General features: G+C 36.6%; 1 protein-coding gene across 4 annotated transcripts in view; it reads right to left on the bottom strand.

Moving 5' to 3' along the window:
- Positions 1-4194: 4194 nt before the first annotated feature.
- AJAP1 (adherens junctions associated protein 1) overlaps positions 4195-19611 on the bottom strand; it is a 194457-nt gene continuing 179040 nt past the window's right edge. For 2 of the 4 annotated variants that reach the window (XM_072156208.1, XM_072156207.1), the window contains one exon: positions 4195-6597. Coding sequence is in view for 3 of the 4 variants with exons in the window: in XM_072156207.1 (XP_072012308.1) it covers positions 6576-6597 (22 nt within the window). In the remaining variant the exon portion in view is untranslated. Of the gene's footprint in view, positions 6598-18884; positions 19049-19611 lie in introns of all 4 variants that reach the window. The other 2 variants (XM_072156206.1, XM_072156205.1) reach the window with 2 other exon arrangements.

Raw genomic sequence — 19611 nt, 5'->3', positions numbered from 1 at the left:
ATTGTGAATTGTCTCTTCCCCCAGTCACCCCTAAATTGCTTACCAGATAAATTGTGGAAAATATAATTTTAAAAAGTAATAAGAATATCATTTTATTTAATACTATACCATGGTCAATATAATGATATAAATCATTGTGAGCCATGTGAAACCAACCATTAAAAATGTAATATAACAAAATCTGTTCTCTATGTGGCTGCATTGAACACCTTTCCAGAATAATTAATGTCAGCAAATACATTGAACTTTAAATAATGAAGGCAACCAAACATGTCTTATTTGTTGTTTTGCTGAACATGAATTAATGATTGAATGATCAAAGCTGCCACTGATTTCCATGATCCACATCCGAAAATGAAAACATTTCAATGCAAAATTCAAATAGATGCAGGTATTCAGATGCTCTGTGGTGTCCCACCTAAGGGAATTATGCCAATATCATTATTTAGTGGACCAAATGATGCCAGCTACTATTTGCAGCACATCCTCTATTCAACCTGCTGAGAAAATGATTATTTTATGGAGCAGAGAAAACAAATAAAGCAGATATGAATTGAATACATTAAAGTTTTACCCAACTGAGTGTCATAATTGTTGCTATACATTGTACACCTAAAAATTATACAATATAAGAAATTATATCGGAAAAGTTCAATGCAGAGATAACAATAAAAGCACTAAATATTTTACCATGATTTAATTTCTATTTTTTCCATTTTTTTAATTATTAAGGGTCAACTGAACTTTCAAGGTCATGTTTATCAATTAGTCTGAAATGTATTGCGCCACATTTATCACAGAATTTTTTAGACTCTTTTATGTTTTGTACTATAAGATGGTTAAGGGATAAGAAGGGTATGGAAGTGCTCCAAAATTTGGCTGCATGTTTCTGGGGTGAACTTAACCTCCAAATAAGAGATACAAAGTAACACTTGATAGCATGGGTGAATCTAGCCTCTCTACATCTATAATAAAATATGGAAAGACTGATCCCCCAAGTCCACAAGAAAATCCATAAAATATAGAGTAAGCCTCCAAGCTGTAGCTCAACACTCCAAAATTGTTCATAAAAAGTCTATAGCTACAAAAAGGGTTCAGATCCAGGTTCCTTGTGACATCAAAGTTTGAATTCCTGGAAATAGGACACGGTTCAGACTCCTCTGCTACACAAAGGAACTTAGCGTAGCCTGTAATAAAATCTTTAGTAGTTGGTAATAAGGTGGATGCACAACATTTATTTACACCAAATGGGGGGTATTTATAATGATAACGGTTCCCTCTGTTGTGGCGGATACATCAGAAGGCAAAAATAATCCCAATTGCATGCAGCACACAAGAAATTGCGAGTATTTCAGTGCTTCTACGGCACAAACTATGCAAGCACTAATACATGCCCTCCCCCAAGTGAATCCATTTGTGAGAAATACCTCCACTATGTAACATAATTTTTGTAGCAAAAAGGCATATCAAAGAAATTTCTCACAGCTACAAGAAATATCTGAGGCCTCTAATGTACTTTCTATGGGGAAGTAGCAGGTAACAGACACTTTTTCCCCACCGTTATAAACATTTGTGGGACATTTGCATCATATCACATATTTTCTGTGGCAAAGTAGCAGAAACCAGACACTTATTCACTGCTGTTACATCTTCAGTGTATAACATACCGGTATTTCTTTGGAAAGTGTCAGATGAAAAACACTTACCTTATTCCCTGTCATTATACACTCACCGGCCACTTTATTAGGTACACCTGTCCAACTGCTCGTTAACACTTAATTTCTAATCAGCCAATCACATGGCGGCAACTCAGTGCATTTAGGCATGTAGACATGGTCAAGACATTTGTGTAAAAAGTCTCTAATGTAAAACATATTTTTTGTAAAAAAAACCTACCTGGTTATTCACCATTATTATATACATTTAACATCTTACAACTTATTTTTCAAAAAAGACAACAAACGAGTCAAAGCTGTGATACCTTTCATAAAATAAAATCAACTGAACTCATATCAGGTCAAGTTGTTGGCGGTCCAGTTGCTTCCATACAATCAGTGATTTCCGCTTCCTGCAGGCAACCTATGGTGTGCGTTCATCCTATCCTTGTATGTTCACAGCTTTTTTGAATTCTCATGTTTTGGCACGGTGTGTGTCACATGCAACACATGGCGTAGCAAACAAGCCCAGAGATTGTAGGTGTCTTTCTTTGCTTAGTAAGCCAATGTTTTGTGAGAAAGTGGTAAAGATGTGCCGCCACAGTGAAGCTATATGCTAGTAACAAGTTCATTAATAGTGCTTTATCATGTTTTGGCCTCATGCCTTCAATTTCTTCAGTTTCCTCAAATCTTCAATTTGTCTAGATATTGTCATTTTAAGGCTTTTTTTTTCTTGTCAAACAGTTTTTTTTATTGAGACCTAGATGTAAATACATACATAGCACCCTCAAATGAAGACTTGACAGCTGAAAGGTGCGTCGGAGCCAGTGTGCAGGCATTTTAGCTTATGGGTAAAGGATATTTGCCTTGGCAATATACTATTATAGACAAATAGTGTCACCTTGACTTTACCCAATATGTACCTTGCAGGTAAATGTTCAATGATATATTTATATAGAAACAAATATGCCGTTTTAGCTCATATCTGCTGTGGCTTTATAATTATGTAGCTGATTGATATGTGTAACTGAATATTTATGTTCCCCCCACCACAATCTTACCTTGGCATTGGATGGTGTTATTTTGTTTATGGGGGATCCATTGTCTGACCTTCCTGGGGTCTTCAGTACAATATCAAAAATTTTAGCATTCTAGGGTTAAAGGGTCAATGTTAACAAGAGTGAAATCTTAGAATTGGGAAGACCCCACACTAAAAGGGAATCCAGGCACCGGACTGTGGTAATCTTTTTATATTTGTTACCTTTTGCCTCCTTTCTTCTAAAATAAACTTTAGAAATGATACTACTGATCATGAGGGGCTACCTTAACCCTTCTGGGATTTGGCTTTACAAGCTGTTACACTCCCCCTGCTTCCTCAGCACTAGTGCAGTAAGTGTTTCCTTCTGTATTCTCAGTGCTGAAGGTGCAGGGTGGATAGACAGTATAACCACCTGTAAATCCAGAGCACAGAGAGGCTAGAGTACCCCCAGGCTCATGAGCATAATTGTAAAAGTCAATTTTAGAAGGAAGGAGGCCACGGAAAGCAAATATAAGAAGATTACCACAGTCTTAGTGCCTGGGTCTATGAATAGGTGCCTCCATTTTTTAATGCTTGATTTTGATAGTAGATCTCCTTTAGGTGTCGACTTCAAAGGCGTTTCATAATGACATGCGACGTATAGTTCCGTCTCATTTCTTTTAAGGAGTTATGGAGCAGGCTCACTGGGCTGAGCGTTCTCCATATATAGTGGAGCTGGATTATGCTGCAAACACCAACAATCAGTTTGAGCACCAATTATGGGTATTACCCTTTTTAAGCTCCACCATCAATAACAACGCTTAAATGATGGCAGCATATGGGAGCCATCATCTTGGATTCAGTCATCACTCCCCAAGAAGTTATCAGAGGGTGACGACGAGTTGCTATGATGATCGGGGGCCTGGAAGTTTTACAGCTAGAGCAATTTTACCAAAAAAATGCAATAATGTAGTATTGCAGACCGATTGAAGTTCAAGTACTCCAAGGGGCATAAACATGCAGTAAATAGTGAAAAAAATGTTGATAATGTCAGAAATAATGCTTCTTACATGTGTCAGAAAGATGTAATAATATATTTTTTATTTTTTGTGCATAAAAATAAAAAAATGTTATAAGAATGAGTAAGTAATGCACAAGTGTAAAAGAAGGGTTTAAACTATGTTGTACAAGCATATGCCCACAGAGGTCCTCCATAAGCACTAGTAGTGCAGGAAATCAGCCCACGTACTGTAAATGTCCATAGAGATTTTTATGACATGGAAGTGATTAAGAGAAGAGCAAACACAAACGTCAAGTGTCAGGGCTAAGGAATAAGTTGCTGGCAACTTTCACAAGGAGCTGGATTTATACCAATAAAATTATAGTCAGAATTAAGCAAAGTTTATAGTATTTCTTCCATTTATTATATAACAACAGACAGAATAATTTTGTAGATAGATATATACTGCAAGTAAACCTTCATATACATTTTTGAGGTGAATAAGTGGCTCAATCAATTCCTCTGCAGAAAAATAAAGTCTTTAAATAATGGTGATTGTTTTTTTTTGGTGAGGGGGAGTGGAGGATTTTGGGTCTAACACCAACACAAAAAGAATTGTATCTATAAAAAATTTTTTATTTTGACTATATGTATAGTTGAAAATTGTACATGGCAACTCAAATGTGAAATATGTTATTATGTTCAAGATAGAATTACTGCACAAACAACTTACAACTGGGAGTAAAAGTAAAAATAATTAAGAATAACAGGGATAAAACGCAAAGATAAAACTACTCTGACTATTAGACTGATCAGTACAGGCCATTGTTTTTGGTAAGCTTTGGAAAGCTCCCGACTTATATGGTCAGCATATCCATTGACATATACTGGCAGACGGAGGCATAGTTGTTGTCTGTCTGACCAGTATACCATACATCCAATGAATAAGACAGGATAAAAAGACATAGCAAGCTACGTGTTTCCATCCTACTTCCTTCTGCTAAATGACACAATAGGCTTAGTGGAGACAACAGTGGATGCAACATATTGCATTCCTCCTTCAGGCTTTCTGATCGGATATGTCACTCATCAGGTGGGAGGATGCTGTTGATGTCACTGCCCATTTAAGGAAACACCCCAAACATTGACAACAGGCAATCCCCAGCTACTGCCATTGTTCATTCCTCCGTTCTGCATTCAGGGGGTTGTAGGAGTCACTGGGCAACGTATCCCACTGTATAAGCAACAGACACATTGGGAATCCGCCTTACATATCTTTACAAAGTATGGAAAAAAACTGTGTGTTAACCCATCTTCAATCAGTTTAACGTCTGTGTATAAAAATTTCTAAAAATGAAAAAGAATAAACAAGCAGACCAAAACTTTATGCGTTTTATGTTTTAGCATTTATAACTGTGCTTTATAAAGTCATTTTTAGTTGTACACAGAATTAAATAAAAGTGCCCTTTCTATTTTACAATATAAACTCACAGTATGTAATATGTAAATCCCCAAATTTTGGGCATCCCTGTAGTTTTCTTAGGCCTGGGATTTAGCTAGTTTTTTTCATTAGGTTAATGAGTTATCAGCCAGTCTTCCTAATATTTATTATGGAAAGAATACATAAAAGAGAGTTGTCTATTATTTAGCAAGTCACTCTTTGCTGGATCATTTTATGAAATGTTTGGATATTCTCATTTTTGTTTTTGGGAAAAAAATTTTCATTAATTAACTTACTTTTTGATTTTAGTCACTGTATAAATTCTTCAAAATTTGTCAAATTTTTGAATTGTACAATTTGATAAGGAGGTTATTATATTTTATTTTTTGTGTGTCAAATGTGTTATTTGAAACTCCCTTCAATTCATTATACAGACACACCTTCATGTAAAGGGAACATGTATCAAATATCAAGGTTTTAGAATTGAATACATCATTTACTTTTTATATAAGTTCATTATGAATTATATATATATATATATATATATATATATATATATATATATATATATATATATATATATATGTAGAATAAGTCCTTGTTTACCCATTTTGAATTCATCCATTGATGGGGAAAACTTTTAACTTATTTATCAGTTCAGATTAAATATATATTTTTACTCTGAATATTCTTTTATTTCCTGTCAACTCCTTACAAATTAAAAAAAAAATTCAAATAAAGAAAGTATCACATAATATTTCCCCTTTAGATAAAATTAATAAATAAGGAAAATACTAAGTATTGTTGCATATAGGTTTTCGGTATTAAAAAGCAATTCAATACTTTAAAGAACAATTCAAATACTGATTTCTTAAAAAAGTCATACTTTCACATGGATATCTTTGAGTATTTACTTGTCTAAAGCAGTAGCAATGACTGTTTGTAAAATTATACATAAAGTTCTGAGTGACATAAAAGAAATACGATAAACAAAACAATAGCTTTTAAAATTCTACTCCACCAAATAAAAGAAAAAGTATAAAAAAGGAAATAAATGTAGTTTTACTGTCTCTATACAATGTATATTTCCCAATAAACAAGTTCCAGATCCTTTTTTTTTGTCGCTATACGTACAATGATGTAATCACTTAACTTCAATTTATATGGAAGTCTCCCCCACCGACTCATGGCACATATTGGTATTATTGGCACAGGTTCAGAAATCACAGTCCAAATCCAAAAATTCATATGGTCAGTCTTTTGTTTGATTACTTCTTCTAATCATTGAAATATTTTTTTCTTCATTTGTGTTTTATTTAAAACAAACAAAAAACATATTTTTGAGGAAAAAAAATTACACTGTCTGTATATTGTACATATTAAAAAAATATATTTGTCCAGTAGAGTTCTGCTCTGTGAGTCCCATTGGTAAACAAAAATAGTAGATACCTGTTATATCTTTTACAGGTTCACTAAGGGAATCCTGAAGGAAAATAAAAAACACAACAACAAGTTAGTACAATTATTACAGTTTCTGTTGCAGCAGAATATCAAGCGTAATTACTTTTATTATGCCTACTAGGAAGTTATACGGAAATAATTAATTATTAAAGGGGTCATCTATGTCCATTAACTTTTTACAATTGCCCCTGTTGGTGTAAAAATAATAAAGAAGTTGTACTTTCCTGGGTCTTTACCCTCGACCTCCAACGTGGAAACTACCATATAAACCAGCCATTGTGTAAGGTTGTCTTGACAGTGCACTCCTGATACAACCTCTGGGGTTTTTAGGCTGCAGTTGGTGCATCCTTTCTGAATGAAGAGGCCATGCTGGACCTGCGGTAAGGACCGAGGCAACTATAATTTCTTTATTATTTTCACACTTCCAGTGGCCAGGAGTGGAAAACGTTTTTGTTCCAGACAACCTCTTTCACTTTACTATTCAATAAGCTTACAGACACCTAGAGCAAAATAGTTACTATACCCTGCTATTTACTGTCCATACAGAAGTTGCCATCAAGCCCTTGTTTCTCTTGTTTTCATTCTCATAGTAACCTCTATTATAATCTATATATCAAGCTTAAAGAAAATCTATCATCAAAATATATCATGTTAAACCAGGGACAGTTACTCACAGATCCAGACACAGTGACTGTGGTTATCTATGGCCTCCTTCCTTCTAAAAATCAACTTTCAAATTATGCTAATGAGCCAGAAGTGCTTCTCTAGCCCCTCTGTGTTGTAACTACACAGGCTGATAGTGTTAAGGAGAGCTTCCCCCACCATTCTGTGCTCAATACTGCTGCAATTACAGGAAGTGCAGGAGGGTGGGTGTACTGCACAGTGTAACAACAGTTTGTAAAGCCAGGAATGGATAACAAATTCACGGTGCCTGGATCTTTGAGTAAGTGCCCTGGTTTACTATGTTTGATTTTGCTGGTAGATTGAGCATGCTTCAGAGCTTTTCGGCGTATGTCACCATCCTTGTTGATTGTTGTAGTGATGAACAATTTTGTGACTGCAGCTCTGGAATATGATAAATAATGCAACCTGTAAATATAATGTGTATGAAGACTTTAAAAAGTTGTCAAAAGGTGTTGGCATCTTCCATGACATCCCTTTAAGAGCTAAAGCTACACCTCCCAGATTTTATGCTCTGCACATAACCCTCTCCAGCATTCACTCACATTTTACAAAGTGTTCTCAGCTCTGTTTTACTACTTTCCTACATTCAATACCAGAAAGTTGGGGATGTTGAATTTGGGAAAATACCTCGTAGTACTAACAGCATTAAGAGTAACACTTTAGTAGTTTCAGAGCAAGAAATGATGACAGAATGGACATTGTTATTCTGGCAACGTCAGCTGTACTGATCAGTATAATGAAGTTAATAATGGTAATTTCCTATACAGTAAGTACAGTTAAATGGTAATTTAACCTTTCCGCATATGCCCTTTTTCTATATTGTGTTTCCGTTTTTTGCTCCCCTTCTTCTTCAAAAATACCAAACTATTTTATTTCTTCCTAGGGGCTTGTTGTACTAATTGTTGTACTAATTGTACTTCCTAGTTGCATTATTTAATTTTCCATGCCATGTACTGGGAAATGGCAAAAACATCCAAATGCAATGAACTTGACAAAAAATGTCTTCTTTTACAGCTTTCACTGTCCACTCTAAATGATACCTCTCATGTATTTTTTGGGTTGTTGCAATTAGGAGGATACCAAATTTTTATAGGTTTTATTTGGTTTAAATAGCTTTTGTGTAAAAAAAGATTTCTTAATTTTGCCATATTATAACGCTCATAAGTTTTTCATACTTGTGTATGGATCTGTGCAAGTTGTTATTTTTTGCGGGATATGATAAAGTTTCATTGCTACCATTTTGGGGATGATACTACCTTTTGATGACATTTTATAAAATTTTGTATGTGTTGCAAAATGACAATGATTTCACCGAATCTAAGATGGCAGCACCTTCACTTAAGTGTCTTCTTCCAGTTTAATGACAGCACTTAAGGGATTAACACCCACGATCGGTGCCGGCACCTATTGCAGTTGTCAGCTGGGGGTGTTAGCTGTATAATGCAGCTAACACGAACTGTCTAAAGAGCGGGCTCAGCCCGTGAGCCCGCTCAATACATCCTTATCCGACCCGTGACATTCAGATATGTCACTTGATGTTCAGGATTTAAACATGGGGGCAAAATTTAAATGATTATTTTATATAAAATAGTTGTATTGTGAGAATTTAAAATAAAACAATCTACCATATACTTAAGGATAACACCTCAAAGGTTTAAATTTTTACTATAAAATTATATAATATGTAACAATCATTAAATATAATATTACCAGGCCTTTTAGTTTTAGTTGGATTGTTACAATCTTATTTTGACAAATAGCTAAAAAAAAAACTGAAAATCAAAAAACTCTACAAGTCTACTGAGATTGACCAGTCAATTCAAATTTACAAACAAAGATTTGAAACACAATGAAAGATAACATGACAAGAGGTGGACGCACTGACATGAATCAGAAAATGTTGACGAATTAGGTCAAGTAGAAATCTGAAGGGGATCTCAGCACTGGTAAAGGCTAACACTGAGGGTCATATTCTGCCAGTGGGATGCGGGAAAGAATAGTAAAATTAATCTATAGTGATAGGCAAGGAAAGAATTTAATAAAAGTAGTGTAACTAAAGAGTAGAATGACATTGTCAGGGTGGCAGGTTTATGGCTGGTGTAAAGTAAGTACCTATCATCATGCGGGGACTGTGATTCCTGATGAGTTAGTAAAAGCCTCCCACCGATTCCCTCATCAGCTGCCAGAATAGCCGTGTCTTATGTGTTGGAACACCAGCTGCAATAGCAATAAGGTGTTAAAAGCTGTCGAACTAGCTTTGCCCTATGTTCTGTCAGCCCATTTAGTAATAAGAAAAGGTGAAGGAAAAAGATTTTCAAACATTTTAGAAAACACAGTCTTCATAGAAAGAAAGGTTTGGGGTCTGAGTTCTCACTACTATGAATATGGATAAGGCTGGTGAAGTCAAATTTATATTACAGTCATGGTCAAAAGTTTTGAGAATGATACAAATGTTAATTTTTCTACTGGGTCCGAGTTTATAATAGCAATTTGCATGTACTCCAGAATGTTATAAAGAGGGATCAGCTTAACAGCAATTAATTGCAAAGCCAATATTTGCCTAGAAAATTTACTTTTTCCCCCAAAACATATTTCAACTTCATTGCAAGCCTGCCTTAAATGGAGCTAACATCGTTTCAGTGATTGCTCCAGCAACACAGGTGTGGGTGTTGATGAGGACAGGGCTGTAGATCAATCTGTCATGACTAAGTAAGAATCACACCACTGGACACTTTAAAAGGAGGCTGGTGCTTGGCATAATTGTTTCTGTTCTGTTAACCATGGTTATCTCTAAAAAAACACATGCATCATTGCACTGCACAAAACTGGCCTGACAGGGAAGAGTATCACAGCTAGAAAGATTGCACCTCAGTCAACAATCTATCGCATCATCAAGGGATTCAAGGAGAGAGGTTCCATTGTTGCCAAAAAGGCTCCTGGGCACCCAAGAAGGACCAGTTAGCGTCAGAACCGTCTCTTAAAAGTGTTTCAGCTTCAAGATCGGACTACCAGCAGTGCAGAGCTTGCTCAGGAATGGCAGCAGGCAGGTGTGAGGGCATATGCACATACTGTGAGGAGGAGACTCTTGGACCAAGGCCTGGTGTCAAGGAGGGCAGCAAATAAGTCACTTCTCTCCAGAAAAAACATCAGGGACTGACTGATATTCTGCAAAAGGTACAGGGAGTGGACTGCTGAGGACTGGGGTAGTGTCATTTTCTCTGATGAATCCTCTTTCTGATTGTTTGGAACATCTGGAAAACATCTTGTTTGGAGAAGACAAGGTGAGCGATACCACCAGTCTTGTCTCATGCCAACTGTAAAGCATCCTGCAACCATTCATGTGTGGGGTTGCTTCTAAGCCAAGGGAATCGGCTCTCTCACAGTCTTGCCTAAAAACACATCCATGAATAAAGAATGGTACCAGAATGTCCTCCAAGAGAAACTTCTCCCAACCGTCCAAGAGCAGTTTGGTGATCAACAATGCCTTTCCCAGCATGATGGAGCACCTTGCCATAAAGCAAAGGTGATAACTAAATGGCTCAGGGAACAAAACATAGAGATTTTGAGTTTATAGCCTGGAAACTCCCCAGATCTTAATCCTATTCAGAATTTGTGGTCAATCATCAAGAGACAGGTGGACAAACAAAAAACAACAAATTGTGACAAAATGCAAGAATTGATTGTGCAAGAATGGACTGCTATCAGTCAGGATTTGGTCCAGAGGTTGATTGAGAACTGCCAGGGAGAATTGCAGAGGTCCTGAAGAAGAAGGGCCAACACTGCAAACATTGACTTGCTGCATCAACTCATTCTATCTGTCAATTAAAGCTTTTGTTACTCATAATATGATTGCACTTGCATTTCTGTATGTGATAAAAACATCTGACAAACACACATAAAAACCAGAGGGCAACAGATCATGTGAAAATATAATATTTGTGTCATTCTCAAAACTTTTGGCCATGACTATAATTTTCTTTACATACTTGATACTTTGCTCAATCACATAAAATATCAATAAAAACATTTACTTTGTGGCTGTAACATTTAGAAATGAAGAAAAGGTCAAGTGGTATAAATCTATTTACAGCACAATGTAAATATAAATATAAAGCAACATTTCATATACATTTGAGCACTAATTATTCACATTTATCCACTGCTATAAAGAAGCTTTGTAGATTGTATTAAATAGAATAATAGAAGTAAATGGGAGATTTAACATTTTCTTATACATCTAGTCGTGGCTATGCTGCCAGGCAGTTCTACATCGGGTAGATTTGTGCCAGTTCCCATATACCTGTGCAAGTGTTTGTACACCAGGAATTGCTCTTATTTCAGGGCTTGTATGCCAGAAAACCATCACACCCTCTGAGAAATGCCCACATGTGTATTACTAGTCTGTTTATCCAAGTCTTAAGCATTAAATTCCTCAGTTATTCCTCAGCTCTTTCAGTAATTATAGTAAATCATGGATTATAATATCATCCCTTTAAATAAAAAAAAGATTGTGGTCAAGTGAGATCCCTGGACTCAGGTGACCATACTTTCCATACGCCATGTCCTGGATTTCACAGTTCAGATACTGACAGTTTAATTCCCACTTATGACTTTAATATTTATATCCGTCACATTTCTTTCAGCACAAGATTTTAGCTGGGGAAAGTGAAAGACTTCTGAAACTTTGAAATTCAGATTTTTCAATTGACTGAAAAAAATATAATTTAATCCTAATAGTGGGCTGTTGCCGCATTAGGACGAACAATCTTGTCCTGATGATTGGCCAGAAACTATGAGAATGTCAGCACTATCAGCAGCAGGAGACCACCGACATGGAATAGGGTTTCCTATGTAACTCGCCAGCACCTCTCAACGCAATAGCAGGATGGAAGGGGGTTCCCACAGCAGCCAGAGGTCTGAAGAAAACCTCTGTAACTGCAATGTGCACAGGCATATTAGGCCCAGAAAAACAAATGTAGAAAAACAAAAAGGTTTACAGAGCTGTCCGCTCACTCACGTGTGCCGCTCTTAAAAAGAGGGTAGGAGTTTCTGCATAGTCCCGGTGCACGAGTCCAAGACGGCTTGTCGGAGACCAGTTTAAATATCCAAGGAAAGTAGAGTATGACCGGCACTCAAAAATTGCTTTAAAACTCAAGGCTTTATTCCATATCCATTAAAATCGCAGTGTACATTTGCAGGTAGCAGACGACCTACGCGTTTCGAACGTTGATATTTAGTTCTTATTCATGGTCTAAGACAATACTGCATGTGTTCAAACTTAAAAAGGCAGATAACAGGTGCAGTGAAGCTGTATAATTAGCGCACGCGCCGAGTGTCCTAAGCTTCGACTACTACAGCGCATGCGACTAAGTATAGCAATTGACATAATACTCAGGAAAGATTGATTTTGGACGAATATCTAATGTATCTTCAAGGCAACAGAGATTGCTCTATACGTAAGACAAGAAAAAACCATGTAAGCTACCTAATATAAATACATTGTATCCGTTCTATAATTAAGTCCTTTAGGCATGCATGTTTCCATCTGCAGTATCCACCGCATCTCCCTGTTACGTAGCTTTTGAGTTCTATCCCCTCCCCTTTTGGGAGCGGTAACCCTTTCAATTCCAGTAACTACCAGACTTGAGAAATCTCCTGCATGTTTTTGTAAAAAATGTTTGGATAGTGTGGATATATTCTTATCTGTCTGTTTAGTACCATCAGAAATGTGTTCCGCAATCCTTTTTTTCATTGATCGAATTGTGCTACCCACATATTGCACTTTGCATATTGTGCATTCCGCCAAATATATCACAAATTTTGTGTTGCAATTAAGAAAAGATTTAATGTACCAGGATTTATTGGCATGAGGACTGAAAAATGTGTTGGTATTCTGCATGTATCGGCAGATATTGCACCTATTACCTCCACATTTATAGGAGCCTTTGGTGCTAAGCCATGTACTTTAAACTGCACTGCTCAGAGAAGTGTACAGAGAAGGGGAAACTATGTTGCCAATAGTGCGTGCTCTTCGTGACACAAAGCGGCATCCCTGATTCAACACCTGTCTCATATCTGGATCTGTTGTTAACATAGGTAAATATTTCTTAATAATTGTAACAATTTCATTGTATTGGGAACTAAAGGAAGTGGAGAACACTGGTTGTGATGTGTTAGTATTTTTACCACGGTCTTTAGTTGCTGTGTCGGACAACAGCGATTGACGTGTTCTGTTATTGGCTATGTGTTTAGCCCTATTTAGGGTGGAATCCCGATACCCTCGATGTTTCAATCTATTGGTAATAACCTGGCATTCTTTGTGAAAAGATGCGTCCGCACTACAGCTCCTTCTCGCCCGTATATATTCACCTACTGGCAAATTTTTGATGATATGCTGCGGGTGACAGCTGGTTGCCTGTAGAACCTTATTACCACTAGTGGGTTTGCGGAACATTTCTGTATCGATGCAATGTTTGTTAAGGTTCCCCTTTAGCATAACATCCAAATATGGTATTTTGTCTTTATCCACTTCATATGTAAATGACAAATGACGCTCTGCTCACCTCCGCACCATATGAGCAGAGCGTCATCAATATATCTGCCGTACCAATATATGGATGTTCTAAACGGATTGGACATGGTATGCAGATATTCTCGTTCCCACCATGCCACATATATATTTGCCAGTGATGGCGAAAAACAGGACCCCATAGGGCAACCATGGGTTTGTACATAAAATGTGTCATTAAATGAGAAAAAGTTGTTGCTCAGCAGAATGTGCGTTACTGACAGAATATACTGTTGCAGATCATGGGTATAGTCAGTATATAGCTTCATATGTTGCTCCAAGGCTAGTAAAGCTTTGTCATGAGGTATATTGGTATATAAAGACACGATGTCACATGTGACCCAGATTTACCCTTCTTCCCATTGTAAGTTACTCATGGTTTGGAGTACTTGTTTAGTATCCTGTAGGTATCCCAGTAACATTTTTACCATGGGTTGTAGATAGGAATCAACACATTTTTCAGTCCTCATGCCAATAAATCCTGGTACATTAAATCTTTTCTTAATTGCAACACAAAATTTGTGATATATTTGGCGGAATGCACAATATGCAAAGTGCAATATGTGGGTAGCACAATTCGATCAATGAAAAAAAAGGATTGCGGAACACATTTCTGATGGTACTAAACAGACAGATAAAAATATATCCACACTATCCAAACATTTTTTACAAAAACATGCAGGAGATTTCAGGTAGTTACTGGAATTGAAAGGGTTACCGCTCCCAAAAGGGGAGGGGATAGAACTCAAAAACTACGTAATAGGGAGATGCTGTGGATACTGCAGATGGAAACACGCATGCCTAAAGGACTTAATTATAGAACGGATACAATGTATTTATATTAGGTAGCTTACATGGTTTTTTCTTGCCTTACGTATAGAGCAATCTCTGTTGCCTTGAAGATACATTAGATATTCGGCCAAAATCAATCTTTCCTGAGTATTATGTCAATTGCTATACTTAGTCGCATGCGCTGTAGTAGTCGAAGCTTAGGACACTCGGCGCGTGCGCTAATTATACAGCTTCACTGCACCTGTTATCTACCTTTTTAAGTTTGAACACATGCAGTATTGTCTTAGACCATGAATAAGAACTAAATATCTACGTTCGAAACGCGTAGGTCGTCTGCTACCTGCAAATGTACACTCCGATTTTAATGGATATGGAATAAAGCCTTGAGTTTTAAAGCAATTTTTGAGTGCCGGTCATTCTCTACTTTCCTTGGATATTAGGCCCAGGCCAAGATTGGGTCTAATAGGCAAACTGTCAATTTAATACTTACAGTTACATGACTGTAACAAGTACAATGTACTGTGTAAGAGATCAATATATCCCAAATATAAGTCCTCTTGTGGAATATGAATAAAAATTAAAATACAAAAGTAACTGTTATCTGATCCCACAATAAACAAACCCTAATAATGCTTTTATTGCAGAATTAAAAAGTTATAGCTTTTAGAAAAAAGCTTGTGGAATAAGGGGTGCTTTTTTCCTAGAGTAGTAAAATCTGTCTCTATTTACCATTTGGTGTCTTCTTAATCATACTAACCTAATAATTGTATTTTAATTTGTATTGTTATACTGTATGTTATGTAAAAGATTAAATTAAGAAGCAGCAGAATAAAAACATTTTCTGCTCCCCACAGAAAACCCCCATCTACACGAGTCTATTAAAAAAAACAAACTTCCCCCATGCTTGCCACGGCTCCACGATGCTACGGTCCCCACGGCTCCTCTTCTGTCTCTTCTCTGCTATAACAGCCAGCAGAGATGCAGCCATGTGCAGGACATATCTCTGCTGGCTGTTACAGCAGAGAGAAGACAAAAGAGGAGGCGCAGGGAGCCGCACGGAGCATCGGGGAGCCACACCGAGCATCGGGGACCACTGGAAGGCGAGTATGTAAGATTATTTTTTATGCACTGGGCAAACTGGGGGCTAGCAGGCTATATACTAAAGGGGGCTGGCTGAATACAAAAGGGGTCTGAATGGCTATATACAAAACAGGGCTAGCTATATACTAAAGGGCGCTGGCTAAATACTACAGTCAACTGGCTGGCTATCTACTACAATAAAACAGTAAAAATCATAAACACATTAGGTATCACCACATCCAAAAATGCCCAATTTATCAAAATATTACTTTTTTTTTACTGTGTTTAACTCAGTAACAGAAAATAGCGACCAAAGTTGAAAATGGGCTTTTTTTTGCCATTTTGAAAAAATATAAAAAAATTCAATAAAAAGGGATCAAAAGGTCATACAGTCCTAAAAATGGTAGCATTGAAAACAACATCAATAGTCCAAAAAATGTCACCACCGCAGCTCTGTACACAGAAGTATGAAAAAGTTATTAGTGCCAGAAGATGGCAAAATATTTTTTTTTTGTACAGGAGGTTTTAATTCTTATAAATCTATGAAAAATTATAAAATCTATACAAATTTGACATCACGTGCTCGTACTGACCCAAAGAATAAAGTAGACATATCATTTGGGTTGCACAGTGAAATCTGTAACATCCAAACCCACAAGAGAACGTCGCAAATGCGTTTTTTCATTGTACATGGCTTGGAATATTAAATACCATCACTATGAAGTGCAATTTGTTGCACAGAAAAAGCCATCACAGCTCTTTATATAGAAAAATAAAAAAGTTATAGATTTTTGAAGGTGGGGAGTGAAAACTGAAAACGCAAAAACGAAAAAGGGGGAAGGGGTTCAAAAAGAAAAAAAGGTTGAAGTTTTTTAGTACAAAACTTTGGTCCCAATGGTTGGACCATGTACCAATCTAGCAATCCAATTAATTAACCAAAATATTTATTTAAAGTTTAGCTTCTGAAACCTAGTTTCAGCATGTCCCAACAATTGAAGTGTGACCCTTTGAGACGCCAATTTAAAAATGGATCATGTTGTGTAGATAAATAGACAGATAGTATAGTGAACATGTGGACCAGGTACACTTCTCTTAGACTACTCTGAAAACTAGAACATTGTAGAGCTGGGAGCTAAATTTAGTGTCACTTTCAAGTGACACACTTGTACTTGAACAGCACCTAAAACGGGTTACTCTTGAGTTCTAGGAAGACTCTAGTTAATACATCAAAGGTCATATTCTACTACTTACTTGGCATTCTGTCAGGTAAGGTATAAATCAACTACTACTAGTACTAAAAAAGTATTGTTCTACTTGACGCAGTATAAGTGAATTGTAAGTAAAATGATCCCTTTGAACAAAATGTGCCGCATGTTTACAGCTGATTATGAGGTTTGCATGGGGAATGGAATTATCCAAGTACTAATACATATTATATGACATATATAAAGTGCACATAATTTAATTTTTACATACATGAAAAGATGTGTGAAATGTTGTAACTGAGATGTAACATTCCCCAAGCTAATCAGAATTGCCCACTGCTCCACAAATATACCTTATGCTATCTGCATTACATGATAGTCATTGACTTGGTATAGGGTACAGAAACCTAGCTGACAAACTGGTTGATTGCAACGTTTCTACAATGTAAATTATTTAGGTGAAAGTATCTCTTCATCTGCAGTGAGAAGGGAGATGAGCATGGAGGATATCTCAAAGGTTCATAGCATACGGAGCAACTATACAGAATCAGGTTATCTTGTCCCTGTGAATAGATGGAGAGGGAAGACAGTTGTATGTGTGGTCATCAGCCCTTCACGTCTAGTGCCTAGTCATGCTTCTCAAAGGAAGAGATTCAAGCTGAATATAGAATTAGCTCCACCCCCCATAAATATTTAAAACACATTTACATACACTTGCAATCTCCTGCATAGCCTTTGGGGTCCTCTAACAATAGGGCCTATTTTTGCTCTAGTAGTCTTACACTCATTATACAAAGACATTACTACATATTGCATAAAATATTTTGAATTGAATATGTCTGTCGTGATCAATGCACTTTACTGGAAAAAAAAGATGATTGTGGATTGTCTGTCAAACCCTTTAAAGGGATTTTCTATACAATAGAAGGACTATTACCACCAATGCAGACATTTATTCTTTAAGGTACAAGCAGCATGTGGTGTTGGTGGATTTGTTGTGAAGGTTAAAGGGGGGGTCTACATCAGATGCCTTTCTTTACAAAAATATCATGTCATACTGTAAATGATGGTACATTTTTTCTAGGAAACAGATTATCCAGGGATCTATTCCGATTACTGGATTTAGAATTTGGGGAAATGATTCCTCTTGTTATTGGGTTTGATCAGCCTGTATTATTTGTCTACCATTGTCTACTAACCATGTATTTCTCTATTACCCATAATTTAACACAGTACAGCAGATAACCCCTTTAAGGTAACTCACTGGATGAGGTAAGACTATTCACAAAAAAAGGAAAAAAGAATTCAATAACATTTTCACATCTTCCACATGAAATTGTTCTATTCATTTTTTATAACATTGCAGGTTCCATTTACTACCCAGGTTTTGTTACATTGAATTACTGTAAAGTGAACAATTTATTGGGCCAAACCAATGTCCCTTCTCATATAGATGGATGGAGCTTATTGATTTGTCTGTAAAACTTGAAATTCATACACAACATGATAAAACGAAAAACAATAGAATTTTTTTTACTAGCAGTACCAGATCTTGCCACATTGTGTGTTATTTAGAAGTTTAAGGCTTCTTCACACAGATGTATTCTTGGCCGGCCATAGCCATGTGAGCATGACGACCTGCCGTAAAACAGGTAAAAATAGAGCATGCCCTATCTCTTTCCTGTGCATGGTACAATATGGTGATACATGTGTGTGGTTACCATACCTTGGCCGGGAGCCATAGGTGTCTATGGGGGCATATGTCTGGCCTCAAAAAAACATAATTTTATTTTATTATCTTTGTACTAATTCAATACTGGTGTGTAAACTGCACTTCTATATGAGTTCAATATTGGTTTGGCTCCAAAAGAAACTCTCTATGAAGAACAAATGAAATTCATAACTAACTGACCACATACAATTCCAGTCATTTGCATTAACCAGTCTCAAACCTTAATTTGTTTTAAGAACGGTACGTACCAGTATATAGAAACATGGCGTCTGCCCTGCCCTCAGGAAGAAAAACATACTTCAGCCAGTCAGCAGGAGATTTCAAACCATTTCTCAGACACAAAGGCCACAGGAATTAGATGCCGATCAGAAGAAGTAGGTCTGCAGCGAGCAGAAAAAAGGGCTTGCGCGTGCTGGTACGTAACACACAACAAGCAAGCCTGGTCAGGCCTGCTGCAAAAAATCGCTACTTATAAGACACACGCTCCAAACAAATGCTTTACTGGAAAGTTGGCCTCATTTAAATATGACAATTGAAGATATTGCTAATATTTTGGCAGATCATAGATCATATGTGAATTTTTATAGTTAAAGAAACTTAATATGGATTCAAATATGGCTCCATCTTCAACCTCAAAATTCATTAGTTCTTTTTAACAGTAGACCCTTTATAGGGGTTGGTGTCTTTTCAATAAATATCTTCCATTATAAATGTCTTCATGTACTCGTGTCTTTGCCTCCTTTGAAAGCTGCAGCCTTTCTCTGCATGCTTCCCTCTGCATATACACACAGCTGCTGTCTTTCTCACCGCTACAGACCATCCTTATGGTGTCACCCACTGTTTCTCTCTCCTCACAGTCCATCCAAATTGACATGGGCATTGAACTTTTATATATTTTCTATAAAAATAATTAATTGCTTTAAATTTACATTTTCAATCGACTTGATTGACAATTGAAAACCTACCATGAAAATC

Source organism: Engystomops pustulosus, chromosome 6, assembly GCF_040894005.1.
Source record: "Engystomops pustulosus chromosome 6, aEngPut4.maternal, whole genome shotgun sequence".
NCBI classification, from domain to species: domain Eukaryota; kingdom Metazoa; phylum Chordata; class Amphibia; order Anura; family Leptodactylidae; genus Engystomops; species Engystomops pustulosus.
The sequence above is the reverse complement of the archived record's forward strand: the minus strand, read 5'-3'. Positions and strand labels throughout refer to the sequence as shown.